Here is a 25,717-nt window from a genome sequence, read left to right as displayed (position 1 = left end):
CCATGTATTATTAAGAGCTCTTTTTTCTTCAGGATCTTCCAGTAGACGTCTCGTTTAGCTAGAAGTCTTGGCTACAATACAAACAGTGATGGAAAACACATGAGCAGTAACAAGTTTTAATCTTGCTTCTCAGTACTAACATGGACTAATCTGTGGGAGCAGCTCATTCCAGTGTCACCCAGGGTGCAGCCACACAGGCTCTGCTGAGGGAGTGCTTCTTGTAAATGTGACAGCTCCTCCTTTCTCCTTAAACAGTACCTGGGAACACTGACATTGCAGATAAGTAGTACATGGTGGAAAATCCTACTTTCATGAGGACTTACTCTCTTCTTACAAGGTATGTTTTCATGTGTTTTTTTCAGGAACCAGTATACAATTATCTTATAGTCAATTCTAAGGGGACAGTAATATTGTTAACATAAATTGTTGTAAATTATAGGATAAAGTTTAAAGTTTATCTGTATAATTTCTTAAATATCATTACTTAATTACATAACAACTTAACATTACTCTAGCTTTTTGTTTTAAATAGAATGAATTTATTTTTAATATAATTGTGACTTTTTTAGAGCTAAGTGGAAACCTGTCATGATGCTTTACCATAAATGCTAACATGGTTGATTTAAAAATCATTTAAACAAATATCTGTATCTTCTTTTAGGAAAATAATATTGCCTTAATAATTAATGATAAGGATGTTCACAAATATAAGAATATCACAAATACATTAAATAAAACAGTAAATATTTCTTTTGAAATGTAAAACTATGATATTTTCTAATGTATTTAAAATATATGAACCATTCAAATGTCATCTTTACTTACACATTTGAATGTTCCTATTTTCCTATGGTAAGTGCTTTCCAGGTAATGAAATGGCACTGTACACATGAAACAGAATCCATATAATTCCAAGAAAGAATAAATATCAGCAACAGTTTAGCTCTATATTCAACATAAAAAATTAGAAACTTCTTTTCACCAACTCCATGAAGTCAGAATTTAAAACAAAGATTTCCTTTGTCCCATCCCAAAGTTAATTTTGTATTAAATCTTAGATTAAAAAAGGTAAACAATGTGTTTGATATTCTACTTCCTCATAATTTAAACAGAGTAGAGCATTCTTTCTTGTGAACCTACTCAGAGGTGTGACAACCAGGAACGTGGCCATCTGTGTAGGATTAAGTCACAAAAAAACTTGAGGGGTCTACATCTTTCTAAAAATAAAACTTAAGTGAATAAATCAGAAGCCCACACTTATGCAAAGCATCTTGGTATCTTTGTTTCCAGTACTTAGCAGCCTTGCACAGTGGTGGGGAGATGAGGGGATGTGCAGTCTCTATTACAACTAACTACTGCATATGAAAAATATAACAGAATATTTGATACCTGATCTGAGATTTAAGACAAAATTGATTACTTTTCTAAGCACGAGTCCTAAGGCACTATTGGAAACGGCAGAGAAATGAAGAGGGAGGAGTTTGTGCTTGTTAAGACAACAGCTAGGCTGCCAGACAGCACTGAAACACTGATGCACAAAAGTGGTATGAAAGGAAAAGCAGCCTCCAAGTTCTTTAATCAGATGTTATTTATACTTCTAAGGTAAAGCTAACTGTTTCTTTAAGGAAAGTATAGTCTATACAAGTATCTGTTTCCATGACCAAAAGGTACTGTGAATAAGTTTCCAAATGCACATTTGGACGTTTAACTTGCCTGCCCGCTTACAAGGCCCTGCTTGGTTACACCTGAATTTAGTCTGGATTCCGTCCGTGAAAACAGAATATGTTACATAACATTTATAGACTGAAAACTACTACTGGCACTTATGAACTGACAGAAACATTTCAGCCACGGGAAAAGTTGCCAAGCATGAGATTTAAAAGCAGTGACTGATTTTCCTAATAATAGTGTCTAACAGGAAATACCATTTCACTTAGGCAAATTTTCCATTCCAAGTGTGTGGAACACTGAAGTGGGAAACAGGAGCCTGCCTTTGCAAATGCAGAAAGACACTCTTAGCTACATTTCCAGTTCTGAGAACCTGGGCAAACTTCTCACCCCGACCTCTCTGAGGACAACTTGGTTACTATCTGGAAGTCACCGTGGGATTAAGACTTGGAGAAAGCCATGCAGTAGGGTAGGCAGTGCAGGAGTGAGAAGGCTGGCCTCAGCTTCTTCAGACGTCAAGAGAGGGCAATGGGAGGAACGTCTCTAATTGCCATGGTTCAATTAATAACAGCAGCAGTACAGAAATAATATTCCAAATAATATTCTGATCAAGGGAAACTTGAAACCAAAATCCAAAGTTCTCCATGAGTAAGAAACTCTGGCCAGCCCGGCCGGGCGTGGCTCAGCGGTTGAGCATCGACCTAGGATCCAGGAGATCGGGGTTTGATTCCCAGTCAGGGGACATGTCCAGGTTGTGGGCTCGATCCCCAGTCAGGGGACATGTCCAGGTTGTGGGCTCAATCCCCAGTCAGGGGCGTGCAGGCGGCAGCCGATCAATGACAACTCTCTCATCATTGATGTTTCTCTCTCTCTCTCCCTACTTCTCTCTGAAATCACTAAGATATATTTTTAAAAAAAGAAAAAAGAATTGAGGTTTAATAAAATTAACAACTTAAAAAAAAAGAAAAGAAACAAAACTCTGGCCAAACTAGTCTATAGTGGGAAAATACTGAGTCTTCCTGAGAACAAAACTTGAATATTTTTAGTTTTATAAATAACACAATATAAATACCTCCAAAACTAATATTAGTTTGGGCCATATTAATAAACGCAAAACTTAAAATAAGACAACAATAAGTCACATCATTTTAAATGAGAAATAATATTCTCTATATTCTTTCTGAATAATAGGGGAAAAAACATTATGATGTGGTATTCCCCCCTGGACATTCGATATTTTTCTACTGATAAAAAAAAATTTGCTAAAATAGAGTAAGGTCAGGTTTGGGGTCTACAATCACTTGCACTTTATCAGGTCTTTATCATCTCAGATCAAGGGTGTAAATGGTGAATTCCTCATGCAATCACGGTATGAGAATACAAAAACATAAGAATAACCTCACACGGCTAACAGAAGACAGGACTAGTAAAGACAGAACAATGTGCGAGAGGCACTTCTGGTTTCACTAGAAAGAATTTCCTATCAACCACAGATCTGCTCCCGGGGTCCTCTCACTGGAGTCCTGCCGGCAGACTGGACGCACTATCTGTCCAGACATTCTGGAAGAACCTCCAGCACTAGGAGGAAGTTCCACCTGGATGGCATTTCCTGCTTCCGCAGGTTTCCTCTCTCACTCGCCACGCAGGGCCCGGAGGGCATGCCAGGCGGCTGCCCCCCACTAGCGGCTGAGAAGCTGCTGGACTACCACCAGTGCACCACTGTCCAAGTGAGCAGGCCAGTCTGCACCTCACTGAAGGCAGGGAGGTCTCAGAACAGTCGCTGTAAGAGAGGAGAGCGTGGAAGGGAGAAAGGAAGGGAGAACACGGCTGACCCGTGGGTGAGCTGGTCAGCAGCCCTGCAGAGGGGACATGGAAGAGAAACCACCCCTCCCTCCCACGCCCGGCTCCTTTCCTCTCCTTTACCCGTGTGCCTGGCTTCTCTGTGTCCTCCCAGCTCTGCTCCTCACACCAGTGTCCCTCCGTGTCGCTCACACCTACTCTGCTCTTCATCCTAGCCTACACCCCGTGCCCAGGTCCTCCTAGGTCACAGGGCATGACCGCAGCAGGAAGCGGAAGATGGGGTTTGCAGGAGTGAAGGCCACAGGGAAAGCCTACGTGTTCCTGGTTTCCTACTTTGGCTAACACATTCCTCTGACATGTATTTTTAAAAGTTCTATGGTTTTTGCCCGGCTGGCTCAGCCATTGAGTGTCAACCTAGGATCCAGGAGATCGGGGTTCAATTCCCGGTCAGGGCACATGCCCGGGTTGTGGGCTCAATCGATGACTCTCTCATCATTGATGTTTCTCTCTCTCTCTCTCTCTCTCTCTCTCTCTGTCTCTCTCTCTCCCTCCCTCTCCTTTCCTCTCTCTGAAATCAATAAAGATATATTAAAAAAAAAAAAAAAGTTCTATGGTTTTCTTAGGTCTATTTCAGGTATATTAAGTGTTGAGTTCTCTGCTCTAGATTGGGAAACTATAGCCCTTATATCTCTATAAGAAAATACTAAAGCTCACCCTGGCTGATGTTGCTCAGTGGTTAGATCATTGGCCCAGGCACCAAACGGTCGTGGGTTCAATTCCTGGTCAAGGCCATATACTTGGGTTGTAAGTTTGTTCCCAGCCCCGGTAGGGGTGCGTGCAAGAGGCAACCAATCGATGTGTCTCTCTCACATCCATGTTTCCTTCTCTCCCTACTCCATCCCTCCCTCCCTCTCTCACTCTCTCTAAAAATCAATGGAAAAAATATCCTTGGGTTAGGATTAACAAAAAACAAAATACTGAAACCCAAACAACCAACCAACCAACCAACTCAAAAACAGATTTTTAACCAAACTCTCAAGGATCAGAATAAATGAGGGTAGCACTCTAGAAATTGTGGCCCCAAATAACTTCCCCGGTGGGCACTGTTCTTGGACTTTCGGGGGCACAGGTGTGGGAACCTTTAATTGTACTGTCTAACGCTGTGGAAAGGGGGGGAGAAGGAGCAGTACAGGGGACCAGGGCAAAGACCACTTCGTTGACGGGATGGTTTTAAACACTTAGAATGCAACACAATCCTTCACTCACAATCCCACTGTCCCTCTTTATCAGTCTTGTGCTCCTACGTCAATCTCTTTTTTCAAGTGCATTTATCTTTTATAAATGTCTTCATTTCCACTCAAATAGCAGGCTGAGGGTTTTTGAAGAGTATACAGGCTTATGGTGAAAAATTTTACTTTCAGGGTCTGAGAACCACACATCTGGAGACTCCTCCCCACTGCCTGAGCCACAGTATACACAGTCAGCACGGCCTATGTGCAGTTTAGTTCTATTTACTAACTTGGACATGTATTTTTTAGTTTTTCTATTAATTCACCTGACCAAGTACTAACTTTGACAACAATCCCACTTTCCTGAGAGGAGTATGTGGGGGCTGTGGTTCTGTTTTCTGAACAGGGAGGAGGACAGGGAGGGGATCTACATCAGGAGTGCTCAGACATGCTCCACGTCACGGATCCTACATCCCAGCACTGTGCCTGGTACACAGCGGGTACCTGAGAGAGGCCCACTGAAAAGCTCCAGCAACCTCAAACAAAGCCACAGACAGGATCTGAAATGGCATTTCATTCAGCAGCTTCTATGCCAAGGTCAGACAAGGTCAGGGCAGCTATGGCCCCAGAAGACACAGATGCAATGCAAACAATGTTAAAGAATAAACTGGAAACAGGGATAAGCTTTGGTTTAGCTAAGGACGAAGAAGGGAATTAGCTGAGAGTTTTGGAGATCAAGGCAAAGTTGTGGACCAAGCATTAAGGAGCCAGGAACCACAAAGAAGCCTAAGGTCAAGAAACATAATGGGTAAGAGTCAGGCAGGCAGCCAAGAAACAGAAATAATGTGCCAGAGACAACTGATATCAGAAAAGAAGCCCAGTTACCCAGCCACCCACGCCAGGATCCCAGAGATACAGAGCACTAACCTGTTTGTCCTCTGGGACAGCTGACCGAAGCTGCTGGGCTTTGAGTTGCCGGCACAGTCTCTCTCTGTACCATAGGACTCTGACCACACAACTACTTCCGCTCTCCCAGCCCAAGCTGTGAGTGAGCCCCTTTCTGTACACGTGTTTACCAGAAAACAATGTGCAGACTGACTGGAGAGGAACAAATGACAGAATGTGCCTGGGAGGCCACTAGATTTTGGGATAAAAGTAGAGGGCTCCACGTAGGCTGAATCAGAAAATGGGTTGGGACACATGAACTCTAACTCAGGTTCTAATTTTCTTTGGTTGTGTGGCCTTGGGGAAGCCACTGAAGCTCTCTGCACATCCCACTCCTCCTGATTAATGTAAGAGATGCATCTAGAATAAATTTGTAATTGATACTTCCATAATACAGCAGAGTTCTGAAGTGGGACTTCAGAATAGGATTATTAAAATATAAAAAGCTGTAGCCATTCTGACATGTCCTATAATCTCCTCTTTCCTAGCACAACTGAGTGTGGGTTATCACAGGGGCCAGGGCGTGCAAAATGTTCAAGCTGCCATTTAGATTTCTAAGAATTAAGTAACGTTAACCTTCCTCTGGTGATTAGAAGATATATCACATATAAATGAATGTTTTAATTTAATTAATTCACTTCTGATTCCTAAGTCCAGAAAAAGATGTTAAAGCTGATTTGGGGTTCTGGGAAATTATAAGCAGCTTGCATGACTCTAGGACTCGGGGGCCAGGTCTTTCAAAGGCCGGGCCAGAGGACTGCTTCTGGAAGCCAGACAGCCACGGCGCTGTCTGGTGCTCGGGCATGACAGGCCAGTGGCACTGCTGGGTGGCCTGGCTAAGGGACATCTGGGTGAGTGAGGGAAGACTGGCATATATCTATTTTGGATGATTTCATAATGCTTTTAATTTTTGAAAATTACAAAGAATGTATGTTTCACAGGTGATGGTTAAGACATCATGATAAGTAAACACATCTGTAGGAATATCTACAATCAGATTAACAACAAATCCATACTCAGAAGGTTATCACTCATACATTCCAGCTTTGTGTGAGCTTTAAAAAATACAACTGACCCCCACCCAAAATAAACAAACAGTACGCAGTGGAAAGATGAGTAAGAAAGAACAGTCTGGAACTAGATGCTTTGGATCAGGTATTAGACAATGGAACAGATTAGAAGAAAGAAACCCAAATGACACTGTGGAAAAAGTGACCAAATCTGAAAGTGAGCTTGGGGAGGAGAGGGCTGTTTAAAGAAAACTTCCAGATGTTGTGCCAAGGGGACGTGAGGATTTTTCTTTGAAAGTGGCGTAGACATTAAGGCAATGGAAGGAATGGGGAACAGTCAGCTATGATAATCAGGTTTTATCTTAAAAATACTCATTAGTTTCCAAAGTATAAAAGTTGTACTAACTGCCCTGGCTGGCACGGCTCCGTTGGTTGGGCATCATCCTGTGCACTGAAAAGTTGCTGTTTCGATTCCCGGTCACCTGCCCGAACTGCGGGCTATATCCCTGATCCCCAGGGAGGGGCATGCAGGTGGAAGCTGATCGACGTGTTGCTCTCACATTGATGCTTCCCTCTCTCCCCTGCTCCCTTTCTCTCTCTCTAAAAATCTTTTTTTTTTTAAAGTTGTAATTATTGCTCATTATAAAAATTTTTAAAAAAAGACACAGAAGCCATCATTCTACCACCCAGAGATTATCATCAATTAGGTTTATTTGTGTCAGGGTTTTTGTTTGTTTGGTATGTATAGATTTTTCATATTTTTCATTTCAAAAAATAATATTTCATATTTTAAAACATCTATGCAAGTATCTTATGGGTTACAAAGTATTTCAGGAATATACCTTATTTCATTTTACTATTTCCCTTTAATCATAGCATTATCTTTAATTTTTTGCTATCATATATAATTCTATGATGAAAATCTTTATGCACATTAGAATTATTTCATAATTACCATATGAAAAACAAGGGTCTTTTTAAAGTTTGTAATACATACTGCTGAATTGCTTTCCAAAACATTATATAAATTTACTCTCACACTAGCAATGGACAAGAATGACACTTCTAAGAAATGCACAGGTGCAGAATTGTATGTCTAACTGTTAACTTAATCTTCAATATCTATTTAGTCACAGACTCGTCCTATACACAAGACAACATGAGGGAGTGTTTGCTCCTAGTTTTCTTGGCTGTGTGCTCTGCCAAACCCTTCTTTGGCCCTTCATACATGACCCTGAAGAACATGATGCTGAAGGACATGGAAGGTGAAGATGATGATGACACTGATGCTGACAACTCTCTTTTTCCAACAAGAGAGCCAATTAACCCCTTTTTCCCATTCGATCTGTTCCCAACATGTCCATTCGGATGCCAGTGCTACTCAAGAGTGGTGCACTGTTCTGATCTAGGTAAGAACATGTCACCGTGCTTTGGGGTATAATGCCATTCTAACAGTTGAATTTTTGGAAAATGTAACAAACCACACAGAACATGCAAACTTATTTTGAATATCCAGAAAATCAGAGGAAAACAATGAAAATTTCATATATAGAACATTTCCTTCTCTTCCCAAATTTGAACCAAAGTGCTTTGATTTCATTTCCCTCAGAAAGAATGGATGTTACTATAGTTTCTTTATCTTAGGGTGTCAGAAGGTTGAGATCAGGCTTTCTAGTAAAATTCTACAATAACACAATTAATCAACTGTCCAGGACAATAAATAGGTTATAGAATTTGAAGTCTCTAACCTATACATTTTAAAGACAATTCTCTACTTGTTTTCAGTGATTTGAATTTAGAACTGTCTAGACAAGAAGTGGTTGAACTAAATTACTTTCTAAAGTCTGTTAAAAATGTGTAATTCTCTGCTGAATATTTTATTTTTTTAATACTTTAGTGAAGGTGTTCTCAAACAGAGGGGCACATTCACGCCCTGCTCAAAAAGAGGGTGTGATGGAAATTTACATCAAGAGTTGCTGTATTTAGCTATTTCCAAATGAGGGGGTGACTCAAATGCGCCACACTGTAGGAAGACAAGGTCTGCACCCCACCCCCGTGTGGGGGCTGGAGGCCCACGAGGACCACTTGCAGAGTGCTTATGCATACACGGCGCCTCTGAAAAGTTTAGACTCACTGCCTACTGCTCCAGAATCTATGGCGCGAGTCAAAGCTTGTTACAACCCACTCTGGAGACTTTAGTACAGTGTGCTATTAAGGGACAAATGACAAAGGTGAACAGAAAGCATTCAGAGAAAGACTATGAGCTAGAATCAGTGGGAAAGTCTTATGGAATATTCAGGTTAGGAAAAAATGGTTTTTAAGCTTTACCTTTGGCACTGTTGTGGAAAAGAGGTGATAAGGTGATAAGCTGAAGTAATATTTGAGAAAAGCTAGTCTAGAAGCACATGCAGGATGAGTGTGGGAAGAGCAGCAGGAAGGAGAAGTGCAGAGGCTGAGACAGACCTGCTGTGAGAGACGGTTACAGTTAGGAAACATCAGGATGTACTGTCATTTGTAAGCTGCACCCAGGCAAGAAACACAACTCTAACCTTAGCCTAAAGAGTTGCGGTATGTGGAAACACTTGGTAAAACAAAAAAATGCCGTGTGAACTCTAACAGAGCTGGCCATAAACTGGGCTGGCTCAGGGTAGGCTGTGACTGAGGAGATACCAGTCTTCAGCACAGCTGTCCTTAGCTGAGGCCGCACCCTCACTCCCCAGCAGGTCATCTGCCCCTATGGGAAGGCGGGAGGAACACTGCATTGCTCTGCTCCAGTGCACGACTGCCACCAAAGAACTGAGAAAAACCACACTATTCAAGACAGGCAGTTGGCTGCAAACAGTGTGTTCCTGAATATTTAGCTTACCAAATAAAAACCTGTACTGGCACATGCCTTTAACTGACACCTCTCACACCTCCCTGTGACCACAGACAATGGAAAGAGCTTGGGTACTTGTGGCTCTTTCTCCCTGAGGAACGAGATTCTTTTCAGAGCTCCCAGTGTCATCAGGAGTAGAGGGGGAGAGCTTGTCAGTCTGTGTCACCAGGCCCTTCTGCAGGGCTTCCTAACAAAACCGCTACCTTGTTAGCCCATCAAGTTACTAACCCCTTTCTCTTTTCCCATCTATGGTCCAAGTTCTTAAAAGGGCTGTTAGTCTTAAAGGTTGGAGGGAAGGCTGTGGAGTGACAGGCTGACAGTCCCAATATTCAGAGGCTGAATTCCTCCACTGGGGCTGTTAACAGAACTCTACTCTTCAGGAGTAAGGAGGGCTCCGCCGAAAGTGCACCAGCACCTGAAGCTCACTTTAAAATGCATAGAAGATGAGATGACAGACAGTATAGTAAAATGATGATGGTACAAAGAGAATATGGATTTCCGCTGTAAAATTCTGTCAGCTTTTCTATGTTACATTTGAACAATAAAATATTGGGAAAATACAAGACCCCATGCTCATCGAGCGTAACTACTGTATTGGAAAATCTGAGGACCAGCAGGGACAGTCATGTTCGGCCATCTAGGAATAGCAAAGAAAGGAAGATATGCACCAGGTACAGCTCCTGGTGATTTTCTGCTCTTTTTTGTTTTTGATTCCAAGAGGGAAAAATAATTTAATTAACATTTATTGAGTACCTACACAAAGAAGATCATTCTTAAAATGATCAAAACCCACAGGTTCCAATTTAGTACCACAACAGATTGAAAATTTGCAACAAGCAGCAATGTTCCTCAGCCGGAAGGGCACACAGCAGCCGCTGGACCCTTTCCTGCAGTCACGGTGGCGTGCTGAAGGGCCCTCTATTCCAGGTCGCCTGGCATCAGTCCCACAGTGACAGCCAGGCCCAGCCAGACACCTTGTAAAAATAAATTACTGGGAAAGGTCTCTAGGCCTTTCCAAAGAACAGTATTTTTGTTATGTGTTACATGATAAGTCATCTGTTACTTAATGGTAACCATGTACTTCTAACAACAATGAACATTTCTAACGTATTAGCATCTCCTCTTCAGCACATAGGGTATATGTAACGTTTGTTTATTTCTCAGGTTTGTCCTCTGTCCCAAGCAACATTCCATTGGATACTCGAATGGTTGACCTTCAAAACAATAAAATTAAGGAAATCAAAGAAAATGATTTTAAAGGACTCACTTCACTTTATGTAAGAATATGTGCTCATATTTTCAAATATTTAAGCAAAAATCTCTATCAATGCTAAAATAACTGTGTTGTGTTTATGTAAACCAGTCTTACTTTTCTGTGTGAACGACAAAAAGCCTGCTACTCAGCATGTTCTAGTTAATGAAAAATTATAGATTTAATTCAACTGATGTTTACTATAAACAGCCAGGTGAAAGGCAGTGGGCTAAGAATTAAGTAAATTGTCCTTAAATGAGCTTATGATCTGTTTAGGTAATCACAGCACTATACACTAAAAAGAATAAGGTTATGATTATTTACAGGAACTCATTAACATACAGTGCTAAGAAAATCCTTACCAAAACCAACTGATTTACCTTAAGGCACCAGAAATGTCTAGCAGTAGCACATGCAATATATCTGACAATATATATTTGCATGGCTTTTTTCCTAGACCTTTAAAGGTGAAAAAAAAATTTCTTTACTGTATCGAATATTTTCATTTTCTAAGATTTAAAAGATTTTTATTTCTCTTTTTAATATTTTGAGACTCTAGGTTTTAGCAAGTAAAATTTCTAATTTAATTGCAATTCAGTTTAGGGGAGAGCCTGACTCCATACTGTCACAGGCATGGGGTATCATCTCTTCCCCTCAGCATAGTATTCAGCCAATACAGCTCTTCCAGGCCATTTTCCACATTCTCACACTGTGCTGGAGAGAAAAAATGCAAAGCCTGTCAACTGCAGGGAAGTTGCAGAGGACAAGGTAGAGGCACCAAAACCACATGTCTCTTGCTGCCACCCAAGCAGGCCTGCTCTCTTCCCTTAGCTAAAAGATTTGAGGCCACCCTGCCTACCTGTTACCCCTGGGTCAGTGCGTGGAGCCTACGATGCGTCCCAGCAGCAGGAAAGGAGGACTATTGAGTCTCATTACGAAAACCAGCACCTGTGAGTCAGCAGGATGACTAAGAACAACAATCAGGCTGATCATGTTCTAGGCACCACGAGGGATGCTCTTTACTAGGCTCTCTTGCTCAGTCTTCACACCAAGCCTGCCTGTAAGGGATGGCACCCGAAAAAAGCCAAGTCAGCCTCACTGCAAAGTCATTCTCTTCTCTGCACTTCCAGGCATCTGGGCTTGTGAGGCCTTGATCACTCCCTTCTTTCAAATGTCCCATGCAGAGAGCTGAGATTTGGTTAAGTTTCATATACACCATAGTTTCCATATATAAGAGAGAGACACAAGAGAGAGAGGCAGAAAAACTGGAAGAGCATATATTTATATCGTGTAACTGAGCCCTCACTTAAATATTAAAACAATCAGAAAAATGGCACGATGGATTCCATTGAGGATCCATCTAGTCTACTGTACTAACTTCAGACACAGAAACTTTTGGAGAATAGCAAAGCCAGTATTCCACCCTCATGAGTTGGAAATACAGCCTGTGAATGCTTCTACCATGTCTACATTCAGCTATACAACCACAAGAGCAATTAACATCACATCTAATACCAAAACCATAAAAAGTTTTTAATTTGTCATAGCATTGTCTATTACATTTTAGGAGTATTCCAGGGACTTACCCCACATGTACCCCTGTTAATCATTGAGCAATAAGAATAAAAAAGATGACAAGAGCCGTCTTAGGCCTCCTTAATTTTCTTTTCATCAGTTTCTATGTGGCACTGTATTGGAGGTGAGCATTCTACAGCCAGGCAGAACTGGGCTCAAATCTTGGCTCCACCAGAAGTTTACACTGGGAAGGTGGCTTACCTCTCTGAGCCTAACCTTCTTCAGTTGTAAAAGGGGTATAACAACAGCATGGAATTCAGAATAGTTATTTAGACTAGATGAGTGCATACATGCAAGGTGCTCAGCACCCAACCATTAACTATTATTGCCATCAGCCTGTTTCCAGACTGGCCAATGTAGTAAAGTACTTTTTAAAGAATATACTTTATACTTGAATTGTGGGCACACTGTATATTTCAAAACATTTATTTAATTATAGTACCATCTGTACCTACCTTTAAATAAAATTTAAATGTTTTTAGATATTCTGTGAATTCTCTATACTATGTTTCAGCTGCTTCTTCAGCGCTGTGGTTCTTACACAGAGGACAATGTAACACTGAGGAAGAGTGAGATCACTGCACACACACTCAAAGTCCACTCAGCCTGTTGTTACAGCCACATCCTCGTAGTGGCCTACTTCTAACAGGCTGTACTTTTCTCATCCTCTGGCCTTACCCAGAACTGCACTGTCTGGGCTCTGTGGCTACCATTTTTGGAATTATCATGTAAAAGCCAACACTGAAAGTACGGTGTACTGGAGACAATCTGCTCACCTAACTTGCTGGGCAGCATTTGATGGCACTATATAAAAACTCTGAGCCCATTTTATACTACTTATAAATCCTTTTATGAAGCTCTGACAACTGCTTGTCTCAACCAGAGAGGGGGATGAGACAAGGATGGATGGATCTAAGGGAGGCACACATTCCCTCAGGGCTCCTACAGTGGCTGGAGGACGGCAGGAAGTGTACACACAGGAGAGCAAAGTGTGGAGGGCAGTGAGGATGGGCCAGACAGGGGCAAGTCACTTTTCTTCACTGTGCCCATTTCCTCAGCACTAAGGAAAGAAATAATTTTGCAAAATTGACCTCATGGGGTTGAGAAAGGTTCATCAAGTTGTTACCTCCCCTGGCCTGGCCCCACATTTCACCATAACCAAAGGAAAAGAGAACAAACTCTTAACTGGCATCACACATTCAGAAAGGAGCACATTTTACCATTTGGTAGCAACTGCAGTTTCATCTGTTCTCCTAGGCCCAACTTTTCCCAGGTAAAAACTTAACAGTACTGTTATGTCTGAAAGAAGAGCAATAAAAGGGCCGACACGGAAATAAGTGAACATAATAAAGGGAGTTTAACTGACAAAGCATTTATTGGTATTTCTTCTGTGCAATACCAACCACAGGAATAGCACCAGAAAGGCGTATTAACTCAGTCTGGGAACTATGGAAGATTGTTGCGGAATGGGACCAGGGACAAAATGCATGGAAGGAATCAGAGCTGCCCTGAGAGAATGAGAGGGCCTAAATTAGCAGAGAGGGAGAGAAGCCCTAAGAAATGTTAAACCACCTGCCACCGCCCTGGGGAGACACCGCTGCAAACCCTGGGTGTGAAACAAGGCCTAAGCCATGTCCATTCTGAAGAGGAAATAACGACTAGGGTGAGAGACAAGCCTGGCGGCCAAGCGCCTTCCCAGTTTTGATTCTGAAGCTCCGATATCCCAGGGGACCGAGAGCAGCAGCCAGCACCCTCCACAGGGTGCGAAGGGGTTGGGCACAAAGAGGCTGGCAGAGCCACTATGCTACAAGTTCTTTTACTCTCAGCTGGTGTCTCCGCTAAAGGCTGCTGCCAGGTCACACTGAGAAATAACCACAGAACTGAGAAAAGGCTGAGTCATTCCTCAGGACCCGCCACTGTGTCCCCAAGGTCTTAAATATGTCTGAGGGCACTTTGTAGGAGTTTACTGGGACAGGTCTATATTCTAGGAAAAATGGTAAACATTAGGAAACATGAAAGTGAGGTTAAACTTAATTTTGTAAAGTGAACAGATTTTAAGGTAATATAAAGATAATACCATCAACCACTTCCATAAAGGACAGTGGAAACTGGAGGGATCCTCAACCAGTGAATACATCACCTACTAAAAGATAAACCAAAGACACAAAACCAATCATTAAAGCTTTGCACTGTTCCAATTCAGTAGTGAGTAAAATATATTTAGTTGATATTGGGCTGAGGAATTATTTACACTGTTAATCAAGTACAGAAAATGATGTAACTTGCATATATTGCCATGAGTGACTGACCACTATAGAACTGGTAAATCAACCCATGCCCTAATGTCGTGTAACTTTCTATGCTTCATCTAGGCTTTGATCCTGAACAACAACAAGCTAACAAAGATTCATCCAAAAGCCTTTCAAACCACAAAGAAGTTGAGAAGATTATATCTGTCCCACAATCAACTAAATGAAATACCACTTAATCTTCCCAAATCATTAGCAGAACTCAGAATTCATAATAATAAAGTTAAGAAAATACAAAAGGGAGCATTCAAAGGAATGAATGCTTTACATGTTCTGGGTAAGTTTTTGCAAATAAATGAGATATTAAGAAATTATAAGTAATACACAGAGGCAGAGATTTTTATCATCATTAACTTTCAAGACTGATAATTTAAAAAAAATTTTTTGAATCTAATATTCTTTACCTAGATAGGCCATTTATAAATCAATTAAAATATTAAAATTTAAAGCACTGAAAGAGGCCTTTTGTAATATATACAAACACACATAAACTCTCAAGACTCCTCTCTTAAATACCTAGCGTGCTTCTGTTTCCTGATTGCCCCCTAACTGGTAAAATCTGTTATAAATGTAAAGGTAGTCTTTTTAATGTATTATATAAACTACTCAAATACAGGATAGGAAATTCATTTAGATACTGTCTGGAATGTAGACGTAACTTTTCGTTATCTGCTTTAAGATTGAGCTAAGGAACGTTTTGTCATATGTTTTAAATTCCACCCTATTTTTATTTTTATTTTAATCTTTGCCTGAGAATAATTTTTTTCCATTGCTTTTCAAAGGGGGGGAGGGGGAGGGGAGGGGGAGGAAGGGGGGAGGGGGAGGAACATTGATTGGCTGCCTCCCACACACCCCCCGACAGGGGCCAGGGACTGAGCCTGTCACCGAGGTACGTGCCTTTGGCTGGAGTCAAACCTGGGACCCTTCAGTCCACAGGCCAACGCTCTAACCACTGAGCCAAACCAGCCAGGGCCCACCCTATTTTTCTTCTAACACCCATGGAATACCTATGCCATCTCCCCATTCACTATCCATTCAAAATTCCTGAACAATATTCTCATTCATTTATTCACTTATTTAATTCAGCCAAGTGCCTGGCACTTACCAAATAGTCTCACTTACTGGCATTTCCTCAGTTATTTTTCTGTTTATCAAGTAACAATTTATAATTGACTTATAATTTTAAAAGTTTAGGTAACAAACTAATGTACACTGGCAAACACAAATATTTTGAATTACATCAAGGATGATTTTTCTAAAGTAATATTACTACAGTTAGTCTTTAATCATGCTTACAGTTGGAAGAGAATAAGTTATTGATTTAAAGCAAAATGGCAAATCTGTTATTATATTATATTCCAACCTACGTAATACAAAGCAATCTTTTTCTGAGACCAACAGAAAGATAAGGAGTGAGACACAGAAACAGAGAGACTGAGTGAAGCAGTCTAGCAATGCTCCTTCCTTCTTATACCACACATTTACTAAATTATGTTATCTCCCCACAGAAATGAGTGCAAACCCTCTTGAGAGTAACGGGATCGAGCCAGGGGCATTTGAAGGGGTGACAGTCTTCCATATCAGAATTGCAGAAGCAAAACTGACCTCAATTCCTAAAGGTTTGTGTTAACTTTAAGTATTTTTTTAATGCCAACCTTAAATGGTAATTAAATGTAATGCTGTAAACTGTATACACTGTAAAAACCACACCGTAATTAAAATCCTTTTTACCAGTGTATCTGGTCAGTGTAGTATGAAATTGAGTGTTTTCTCATGAACACCATAAAGAGCCATAGGTAGTCCTTTTTTTTTGGTCAGTAAGAAACAAGAATCTTCTTTTCCCCAGTGAGTAACAAACATTAAGAAGAAATAAATGTCTAATTTTCCGTTGCTTTCCTGATATTTACTCACCTATACTTTGTCATCATGTAAAGTACCTGTTAGAGGTGAGAATTCTGTAGGAAAGAAAGCAGAGGAAAATGCATAGGGCGACAGACTCCCGCCCCAGGCGCGCAGCTGTGGTTTGCAGGGTGGCCCCGTGCGGCCTGGCCGGGACAGACTGGCTCTGGCAGGGATGAGTACAAACTTGGGCACGGTGCTTGTTTGTGCCCACAGGGTCACTGTGCAGATAATGAGTCAATGCACAGAAAGGCCTGACTGAGGACAAGGTTGGGGACCTGGGAAATACCCTCTTGTGACATAACTGTTACCAGAATGAGTACCACACTATCATGCGACCTGAAGCTGGAGCCTCCAAGTAAAATGCTTCTTAAGTTTGCCACTGGACCAATTTGCCACTGCATTACTCCACGCTCCTAGTCTGGTGATCATCTGGAGAGGATTACCCTCCTCAGGACCCATGCTCATTCTTGCCTTCCTCCTCCCTGACAAGGAAGGGCATTCTCCCTCTCTGCTATGCCAACTACCTGGATCAGAAATAAGCCCTAGGGTTAATGACATGTTTTTCTCCCACATGGCTCTGCCTTTCAGCATCCACAGTAAAAGCAGCAACTTCACCATAAACCTTTTTCTACCACCCATCTCATCCAGAAAATTAATAAAACATAAACTTATCATTTAAAAAATACAGCAGGGCAGCTATTATTAAAGTAATGATCTTTTGCATAGAAGAAAAATCATCTAAATTTACCTGTAAAAGGGGAAAATTTTTTATACAGAAAAAATTCAGTTTAATTCAGAACTACACAATTAAAGACCCACCTTAATTCAGCATTCAAGGAGGTGACTTTTTCTAAAATTTTACACATATTTACCTTCTCATCTTTAAGAACAACAAAACTACAAACTCTACCTAATAAGTTAAATACATAAAATTCCTTCCATATGCTGGAAGCTAACACAGGGTAAGAGGGAACAAGCAGAGGGCAGGACGGCAGGCGGGGAGGCTGAGGAGAGGAGGTGCTGAAGGAGGGTGTGGCTCCAACAACCGGAGACTGCCCCTGCTCTTTAGATTTACACCAGCACTTTTCTACAATGCAAAACATACTGACTGCAATTCTCTTCAAGTTTCAAAGTGCATCTTTAAAATGAAGGTTTAACTTCTCAAGATTTTTCCAAAGCCTAAAGGAATATTCCAATTTAAACTGGAATAAAATCGCTCAACTTACTCCTTCGAGGTCCCTAGGATATTAAAACTCCAGTTTTTTGTTTTGTAACTTATTTGCTAACATGTTAAGGCTAGCCCTGGCTGGGTAGCTCGGTTGGTTAAAGCATTGTCCCGATATGCCAAGGTTGTAAGTTCCATCTCTGGTCAGTGCACATACAAGAAAAAACCAATGAATGCATGGGTGGGTGGGGCAACAGGTCGATGTTTCTCTCTCCTCCCCCCTTCCTCTCTCTAAAATCAACTAAAAAAAAATTAAAATATTAAGGCTGACTGCCTAAATGTTATAATTCAACCATTACCACCCCCTGTGGCAGGATGAACTAGGACCAGAGCCCTCACCAGACCTGACAAGGTAACAAGAAGAGAGTGAGACACATTTCCTTCCTATTCGATTGGAAAACTCTACTTCATAACAGTGTGGAGTGGGGTGAGGAGGGGCGTGTCTGGAGCAGGGCAGGAAGAAAAATGTCTGTATCAAAGTATGCAGGTAGTTGTTGGCAGTCAACGACTGCTACCCAAATTCATACCTTTGCTCACTTTCTACCTTCTCCAGGCCCTGGGGAGAAGTCCCTTCAAACTCTGCAAACCCCAGGAGTTTCCCTGACTCCTCAACATGAACAGATCTCTCTCTCCTCTGACTTGCTCTGACATGCTGTAGAACAGGCTGGCAGGCTCTGAAACTTTCCTATCGGTTTTGTACGCATGATTCAAAACAGACTCCAGAATTAACATAAACTCAGCCATGAAGAATACTGATATTTATAAAGATGCTTCGATCGCCTTCATCAGTCTTTACCACTAATATAGGAAGGAAATGTTTCAGCAAGAGTTGAAAAATATAATTCTTTTCTCAGCTTGCTACCTAGAACCTTTGGTTGACAAATAATACCTTACATTTTTAATATTAAGTATTACAAATAATACAAGGTCCGACATAGGACTAATCAAATAAAGTCTGACTGACTTTTCTGGTTACTCCCTTACGTTCCAGCTTCAATTAATCTGGGGAGGGCTGGGGTCAGAGCACACAGGGTCAGGAACAGAAGGCGCAAACACTCACAGGGCACGTGCCAGGTGGCGCTTGCACAGGAAGCAGTTAAGAGATGTTTCTCTTCATTTACGCAGAAACTACTACTAACTGAAAAGGACAAATACTGCAGTGAACCAAATGTATCAGACAGAGTAAAATCCCACGTGTTCATAATGATATTTTTAAAAAATTCACTGGTCACCTCTGGGCATTGCACTAATTCATTTCTTGAAAGAATCAAGCATTAATGCTGCTTTTCTGTAAAAGTACATTACAGAGTAACTAATTAATGAAGAAAAATTTTTTAGAGAAGAATTCTACCTAATAAATGCCTAAAGAATGACAAAATCAGGGAAATCATCATGTTCCCATTCCTAATGTCATCAATGAGTGAGAAGACCATCAGGTGGAAGAGTGATCCTTCTGAGTGTAATCTGGCCTGCCTCTAAATCTAACTGCTAGAAATAAGGGGGCTAGAGGACCATGATAAACTACCACATATGGGTATCTCAAACAAATCAATATTTGAAACAAAGCAACAGAAGAGGGAGAAATGGAGGGAGAATGTAATAGGAGAACATATTTTAAGAACCAAATAAATGTTCTCTGTAAACTTTACTGGGATCCTGACTTGAACAAATCAACAATGTATTTGAGATCATCAGGGAAATGAGTATTAGACGATAGTAAATAATTGTTACTAATTTTGTTAGATGTGATATTGGTTATATAAATAGAAGATGACTTTATGAGTTAGAGACATCTACTGAAGACTGTACAGGTAAAATATGATTATGTATATAATTTAATTTTAAATATATCAGCAAAAAAACAAGTGAATAAGTAAAAACAAATAAACTAATTTTAATAATCAATAATCAGGGAAGGGAGGTTGGGGGGCTGGATGAAAAAGGTGAGGGGATTAAGCAAAAACAAACAAGCAAAAAAACTAATAGGCAAGGACAACAATGTGGTGACTACCAGAGGGAAGGGGGTGGGGGAAGGTAGAAGAGGGTAGAGGTAAGTAAGTGGTGATGGAGGAGACTTGACTTTGGGTGGTGAGCACACGATACAATACACAGATGTTGTATTATAGAATTGTACAGTTGAAACCGATTTAATTTCACTAACCGTCACCCCAAAAACCAATAATCTATAACAGTGGGATAGATGAAACAATAATAATAACCAATAACTAACGGGGGAGATAAAACAAGACTGGGGAAATCAAGAGGACTGTTGAAGCTTGGCAAGAACAGGATGATTCAAAATACTAGCTTCCATTTTTGCATATGTTTGAGATTCTTCATAATAAAAAGTACTTAAAAAGCAGAGTCCTAAAAAATTACCTGAGTCTATAATGTGAAACTTAACAAGTAAATAATCAATGGGGCTTGACCTTACTTGATCTAACATACATTTCTTTCCTTATTAGAACTACCGTCAACTTTATTAGAGCTTCATTTAGATTACAATAAAATTTCAACTGTGGAACTCGAGGATTTTAAACGATACAAAGATCTGCAAAGGTAAAAGTTCCCCAAATCCTTACTTACAAGTAGTAGCCTACATGATGAAGACATTAATGACATTCCCCGGAGGCATACAGAGACCTAAGCGAGAGGACCCTGTTGCTGCGGGGCATATGAGGGGAGACGGAAGGACTGTGTTCGTCTGCCTTGACGATGAACAAGGCCACCCAACAGGGTGTAAACACTTTTCTTTTCCTGATTTTTTTTAATCCTTACCCAAGAAGTGAGGATATTTTTTCCACTGATTTTTAGAGTGTGTGGGAGAGGGAAGGGGGAGAGAGACAGGAGAGAGAGAGACATCAACTGGTTGCCACCTGCATGTGCCTCGACCTGGGGATCAAACCTGGAACATGCCCTTGGCTGGAATCAAACCCATGACCCTCTGGTGTGCAGGCCAAGCTGTCCAGGGCACAAGACATTTATCAAATGTACCTTTCTTAAAATACAGGTTACATAAAGGATTTTCTGACACTGGATGAGAGGGCTATTAAATAAAACCATGGTTGTCAAATAAAACCATGAAATACCTTTCTCCGACCACAAATATAAACAGGACATGTTTATATTTCTAACTCAGTTGTGTTTTCAGCTAACTGTATCACACCATCTGTTTAACAGTTGATGAATTTTGTATCATTTTTAGGCTGGGCCTAGGAAACAACAGAATCACAGAAATCGAAAATGGGAGTCTTGCTAACATACCACGAATAAGAGAAATACACTTGGAAAACAATAAACTAAAAAAAATCCCTTCAGGATTACAGGAGTTGAAATACCTCCAGGTAAAACATTCTACTTGTGTGTTTTATAGATATTAGTACTCTTCTTTCTTTTTATGCAACCTATTATACCTAAAGCAAAGACCAAGCAAGTAGCAAGGGTAAAGTAGGAGAGCATTAGGAGAAAGGTTTCTACAGAAACATCAGCTAAAACACTCAGGCACCCATTTCCACCCTTCCCTTTTTCCTACTGAAACTGCTAAGGCCACTGCAGCAGAGGTACTGGGGTGGCAGTGGCTACACAAAGGCAGGACTGGTCAGGAGGAAACCAAGTAGGCTCACATATCCTTTCACTCTGAAAACATTTCATGAAGGCAGACTGTGCAGACGAGGTCCTAGGTATTTTCATTACCAATGTGGTGCTAGACTAGAAGTGTGTATGCTTTTTTAAAAATTCAGGCCAGAATATAAAATCAAAAGTCAGTATTTAGAACATCATAGGTTCACATTTTTTGCTCTTCATTATTAGAAATCTTTTCTCTCTAATTTGGCAACTCCTGACTTACCTGGGAGGGGCCAGAGAGTCCTTGGATAATCGCATAAAGATCTTCCCAAGAACAAAAATGAAGACAATATTTTGCACACAATTTTGAAAGTATCACAGATCTCCCTGATTCTCATCTACGGACATCAAATTAAGAATCCCTACTTAACCCCCTCTCACTTTACTCCCTTTTTCTCATATGCCTTCCTTGCTGTAGAATGTTCTCATCTTCCAAGAAGCAAAAACATACTGAGAACAAAGCTGGGCTTTGAGCTACTTGCCTCTAGATTTCTTTCCTATTTATCTATAAGCAAGTTTTGTTAACTACACTCCTTTGAGATACAAGCCATCAATATGGACATGCCATACGCGGGTGTTCATCTTTCATCTCAAGGTTACAACTTTTGCTTTGACTTTTTCAAATGCCACATTTACACGTCTATTGTTAAGGAGCAAGCATGAGCAGGATCTGAGCCTCTCCTCTCTCCAGCTGTCCCATCTTTACATACTTAACTCCACAACTCTGATCCCAGATTCTGGAAGCTCTTAAATCTACCCATACTCTTGCTAGCATTAAAAAATAATAATAATAAAATAGAATTGTAACACAAAGAACACAAGTCATAACGGCACAATTCAGTGAATGTCCACAAAGCAAACAGACCCATGCCCAGCATTGTTTCCCACTCCCAACGAGGCCAGTGCTGTGAACTACCCCTTGAGCTGACACTGAGCTGTAGGAAATGCAAAGGAATTCCAGAAAGCATCTGTCACAAAATCCCCACAACAGAGGGCACAGGAGACTCCAACACCAAACTTAAAGGTTTTAGTAATGCCTAGAGTTCTTGTAACTGGCTCAGATCAATCTCACCAAGACGTAAAGGCAGAATCTAGATAACAGCCAGAACCAAAATGCTCCTACATTTTTATATGCCAAAATGCTTTCTGGTCGGTTAATAGGTTGTTTTTACTTCACAGAAATCTCAGTTGCCAAAAAAAGACCAAAGAAGGAATTTAAAGGGATGTTAAAGGGAATGAAGGGAAATTTCCATTTTGTCCACCGAGTAATAATTTAATCTAAAGACATATAGACAGCCTATAAAATTGTATTTTGTCCACTAGTGAAAATAAAGATTCAACTATTGATGACATATTACAGATACGTATTTAAGATGTTGATAAGTTTGTTTTTTATAAAAAAACTTACAAAAAAGCAGCTCTCCACTTCTCTCCCTTGATCACAGAAAATGTTAACAATTCTTCACATTTATATTGCAGGTCTAATTCCATTCCATTCTTCTGCTCATTTCTAACACTTTTAAAACACAGTACTGTACATGTGGCAATGAAGAGACCACACACGCACACAGGCACGCACACACGCCTACAGCTGTGTCTTGAAAAGGAGTGGTGCTGAGCAGGTGGTGTGCATGAGTCCACAGCACACTTCATTCACACACACAATACGTCTGTATATAGCATATGAACCTGAGCTGTTAAATTATTTACCATCATAAATGAGTACATGTATTTTAAGTGAAATACATAGAAATCAGTGTAAAATAAACCCATGAACTATAAATAGAGAATCTTCTTTTTACATTTACTGTGTATTCTAAATCCATCCCTTTCCTACTACAACAGATAATCTTCCTTCATTCTAATTCAATTACGAAAGTGGGAGTGAATGACTTCTGCCCAACAGTGCCAAAGATGAAGAAATCTTTATACAGTGCAATAAGTTTATTCGGCAACCCAATGAAGTACAGGGAAGTACAACCTGCAACATTTCGTTGTGTTTTAAGTAGAATGAGTGTTCAGCTTGGGAACTTCAGAAAGTAGTGACTGGTAATTAATAATATCCATTTAATATAAAATTTAAAAATTGTTACATTTGGGATACCTGAACTCTATTAAGAACAGTGGTATTATGCTCAGAAGCAAAAATCTATCCCCATGTGGTACAACCAGTGATTTACTTTAGGACAAAAAATTTCATCAGAATTTTGCAAAACTACTGATACAGCAGGATTAAGAGAAACAAGCATCAACTGCAATTTTCTTTTGCATACAAATGATTTTGCATACATCTCATGCTTGAATATTCTTTCTCAAAAAAAAAAAGACATTCAGTATTTAATACTTTGTTATCAGTTAAACAGAACTGTACTGTAAATGGAATGCTTAACTTAGCAAAATCTGTGCTTTCATTTGCAATTAAAAAAACAAAACTGACAAGGGCAGTGATACGAAGCATACAGTAAACTATTCCTGTTCTTTCTTTAGGAACTCGGGCAGCACTGTGATATTCCTAACAATGCTGACGCATGGTGATATACTCCTATTCAAATTCTCACATCTCAGAGCCTCACTGTCTTTATGTTTAAAAGTAGCCCTTTATAATAAAATTCTTCAGTAAGTGTTTATCACCAATCGACAGATGTTGTTCACAAGAGCTGGTATTTGAGCTATATAGCACATGCTTTTCTTTTTTTAATTATTACTCAATTATAAAACCTCTATAAAATGCATAGTGAGTGTTTACATAAAATCTGTAACTCATGCTTTCTTATTATCACAGTTATTATAAGCTGTTAACAGTATGTCAATTGTTAGGTTATATAACATTGTCACCTCAACGCTAAGGAATATTTTCAAGATGTTCCTCTGTAAGGCCTTGGTTGGAAGAGCCTGGTCACTCTAAATTCTACACCAAATTGTGCCCTCAAATATGCACAGACTGGATAATTCTGAAAAACACACCTGGTATAACTAAATAGGCAGAGCATTAAATAAAACACACAGAAACTAGAAGCTCTAAATAAAACTTAAGAGTGCTTTATGTATTTTTTACTGGCATTCAACATAAGTGAAACTAGAAAATCAGGAAAACATTAAAATATTGGTTTGAAATCAAACGTTTGTGCTTCGGCTTAATTTTTCTTCTCCCACCCAGGAACCATTTTTCAGAAAACTCTAGTTTATATATTTATAAACTCTAGTTTATATACTTAGCACAGTATTAATGCTTATTCTTTTTGTTGGTTTGTTTCTTTAAATTTTATTTTTCAATTACAGTTTACATTCCATATTGTTTTGTATTAGTTTCAGGTGTACAGCACAGTGGTTAGACAATCATATAATTTATAAAGTGATGCCCTGTTACTTCCAGTACCCACCTGACACTATGCATGGTTACTACAATATCACTGACTATATTCCCTGTGCTGTACTTTACATCCCCCTGACTATTCTACAGTAATGCTTATTCTTAATAACAGTACTGAAATACTCCAAATTATGAAATATAATCACCTGTATGTTAAACTACCTAAAAATTATATTTTAAATAATTTGGGGGGTGGAGTAGAAACAGGTATGTAAGAAGAGGTCTGGATATCCAGGTCAAGAATGGGCAAATAGGTCTTGTTCTTCCTAGCCAGGCTCCCCAACTTTGGCAATGCTGACACTGGGGGGAAAAGGGGCACCTGTCCTTTGCAGAATGTCTGGCACCTCACTGGTCTCTACTCATTAGGATGCCAGTAGCACCTGCAACCCCAGCCCACTGTGCAATCAACAGTTTCTCCAGACATTTGTCAATTGCGGGGAGGGGGTGCGCAGGGGGAGGCTGGTTGAGAACAACTGCTTTATAGGAAATTTACTTAACTTCTAAAAACAGCTATGTTTGTTTGGCAAAATTATAGTGATGTAACAGAAAGAGCCCAGGGATATAGAGCTCTGAGTTGGAAGAACATAACCAGAAATCCAGTTCCGTTTATAGTCGTAGGCAAATCACCACCTCTTTGAAACTGTCACCTGATCAATTATGTTGCCACGAGAATTGAATAATAAAAATGTATGTGAAAATGCTTTATAAACCATAAAGATTCCGAAAACACTAGTAATTATTATACGGGACAATTACTGACTGACAAGAAAAATTATAGGTTATGAAGTCCTTAAAAATAAAAGAATACATTACAGTGACAATCATTCTAAAATTCAAATATTCTAGTAGTTTTCCAAATCTACTTAAATAGATTTTCTACAATATATCATAAAATAAAATTGTGATATCATGGCACTTATAAAAACATAA

General features: G+C 40.0%; 2 protein-coding genes across 4 annotated transcripts in view; one reads left to right on the top strand and one right to left on the bottom strand.

Moving 5' to 3' along the window:
- Nucleotides 1–25,717, bottom strand: part of CENPP (centromere protein P) — a 215,107-nt gene that overhangs the window by 95,573 nt on the left and 93,817 nt on the right. The gene's annotated exons all lie outside the window — the stretch shown is intronic.
- On the top strand, nt 74–24,536 carry ASPN (asporin). Of its 2 annotated transcripts, XM_081150850.1 has the most exons (9): nt 74–337; nt 7,783–8,061; nt 10,695–10,807; nt 14,730–14,943; nt 16,175–16,285; nt 20,259–20,352; nt 20,999–21,137; nt 23,263–23,466; nt 23,905–24,536. In XM_081150850.1, the coding sequence occupies exons 2-8, from the start codon at nt 7,812–7,814 to the stop codon at nt 23,458–23,460; spliced, it is 1,119 nt and encodes a 372-aa protein (XP_081006976.1). In that variant the 5' UTR covers nt 74–337; nt 7,783–7,811; the 3' UTR covers nt 23,461–23,466; nt 23,905–24,536. The 2 variants fall into 2 exon arrangements, with proteins under 2 accessions (XP_081006976.1, XP_081006975.1); XM_081150849.1 differs by having other exon boundaries at nt 23,263–24,536.

The sequence above is a fragment of the Miniopterus schreibersii genome (genome assembly GCF_964146895.1).
Source record: "Miniopterus schreibersii genome assembly, chromosome: 11".
NCBI lineage: Eukaryota > Metazoa > Chordata > Mammalia > Chiroptera > Miniopteridae > Miniopterus > Miniopterus schreibersii.
This window is presented reverse-complemented; position numbering and strand designations above follow the sequence as displayed.

Bases quoted from the DNA above. Each gene is read 5' to 3' on its own strand.
- ASPN (XM_081150850.1), top strand. From the start codon at position 7,812: ATGAGGGAGTGTTTGCTCCTAGTTTTCTTGGCTGTGTGCTCTGCCAAA. The intron at 14,944-16,174 runs GTAAGTTTTTGC...ATCTCCCCACAG, and splicing joins GAATGCTTTACATGTTCTGG to AAATGAGTGCAAACCCTCTT. The intron at 21,138-23,262 runs GTAAAACATTCT...CTACTACAACAG, and splicing joins AGGAGTTGAAATACCTCCAG to ATAATCTTCCTTCATTCTAA.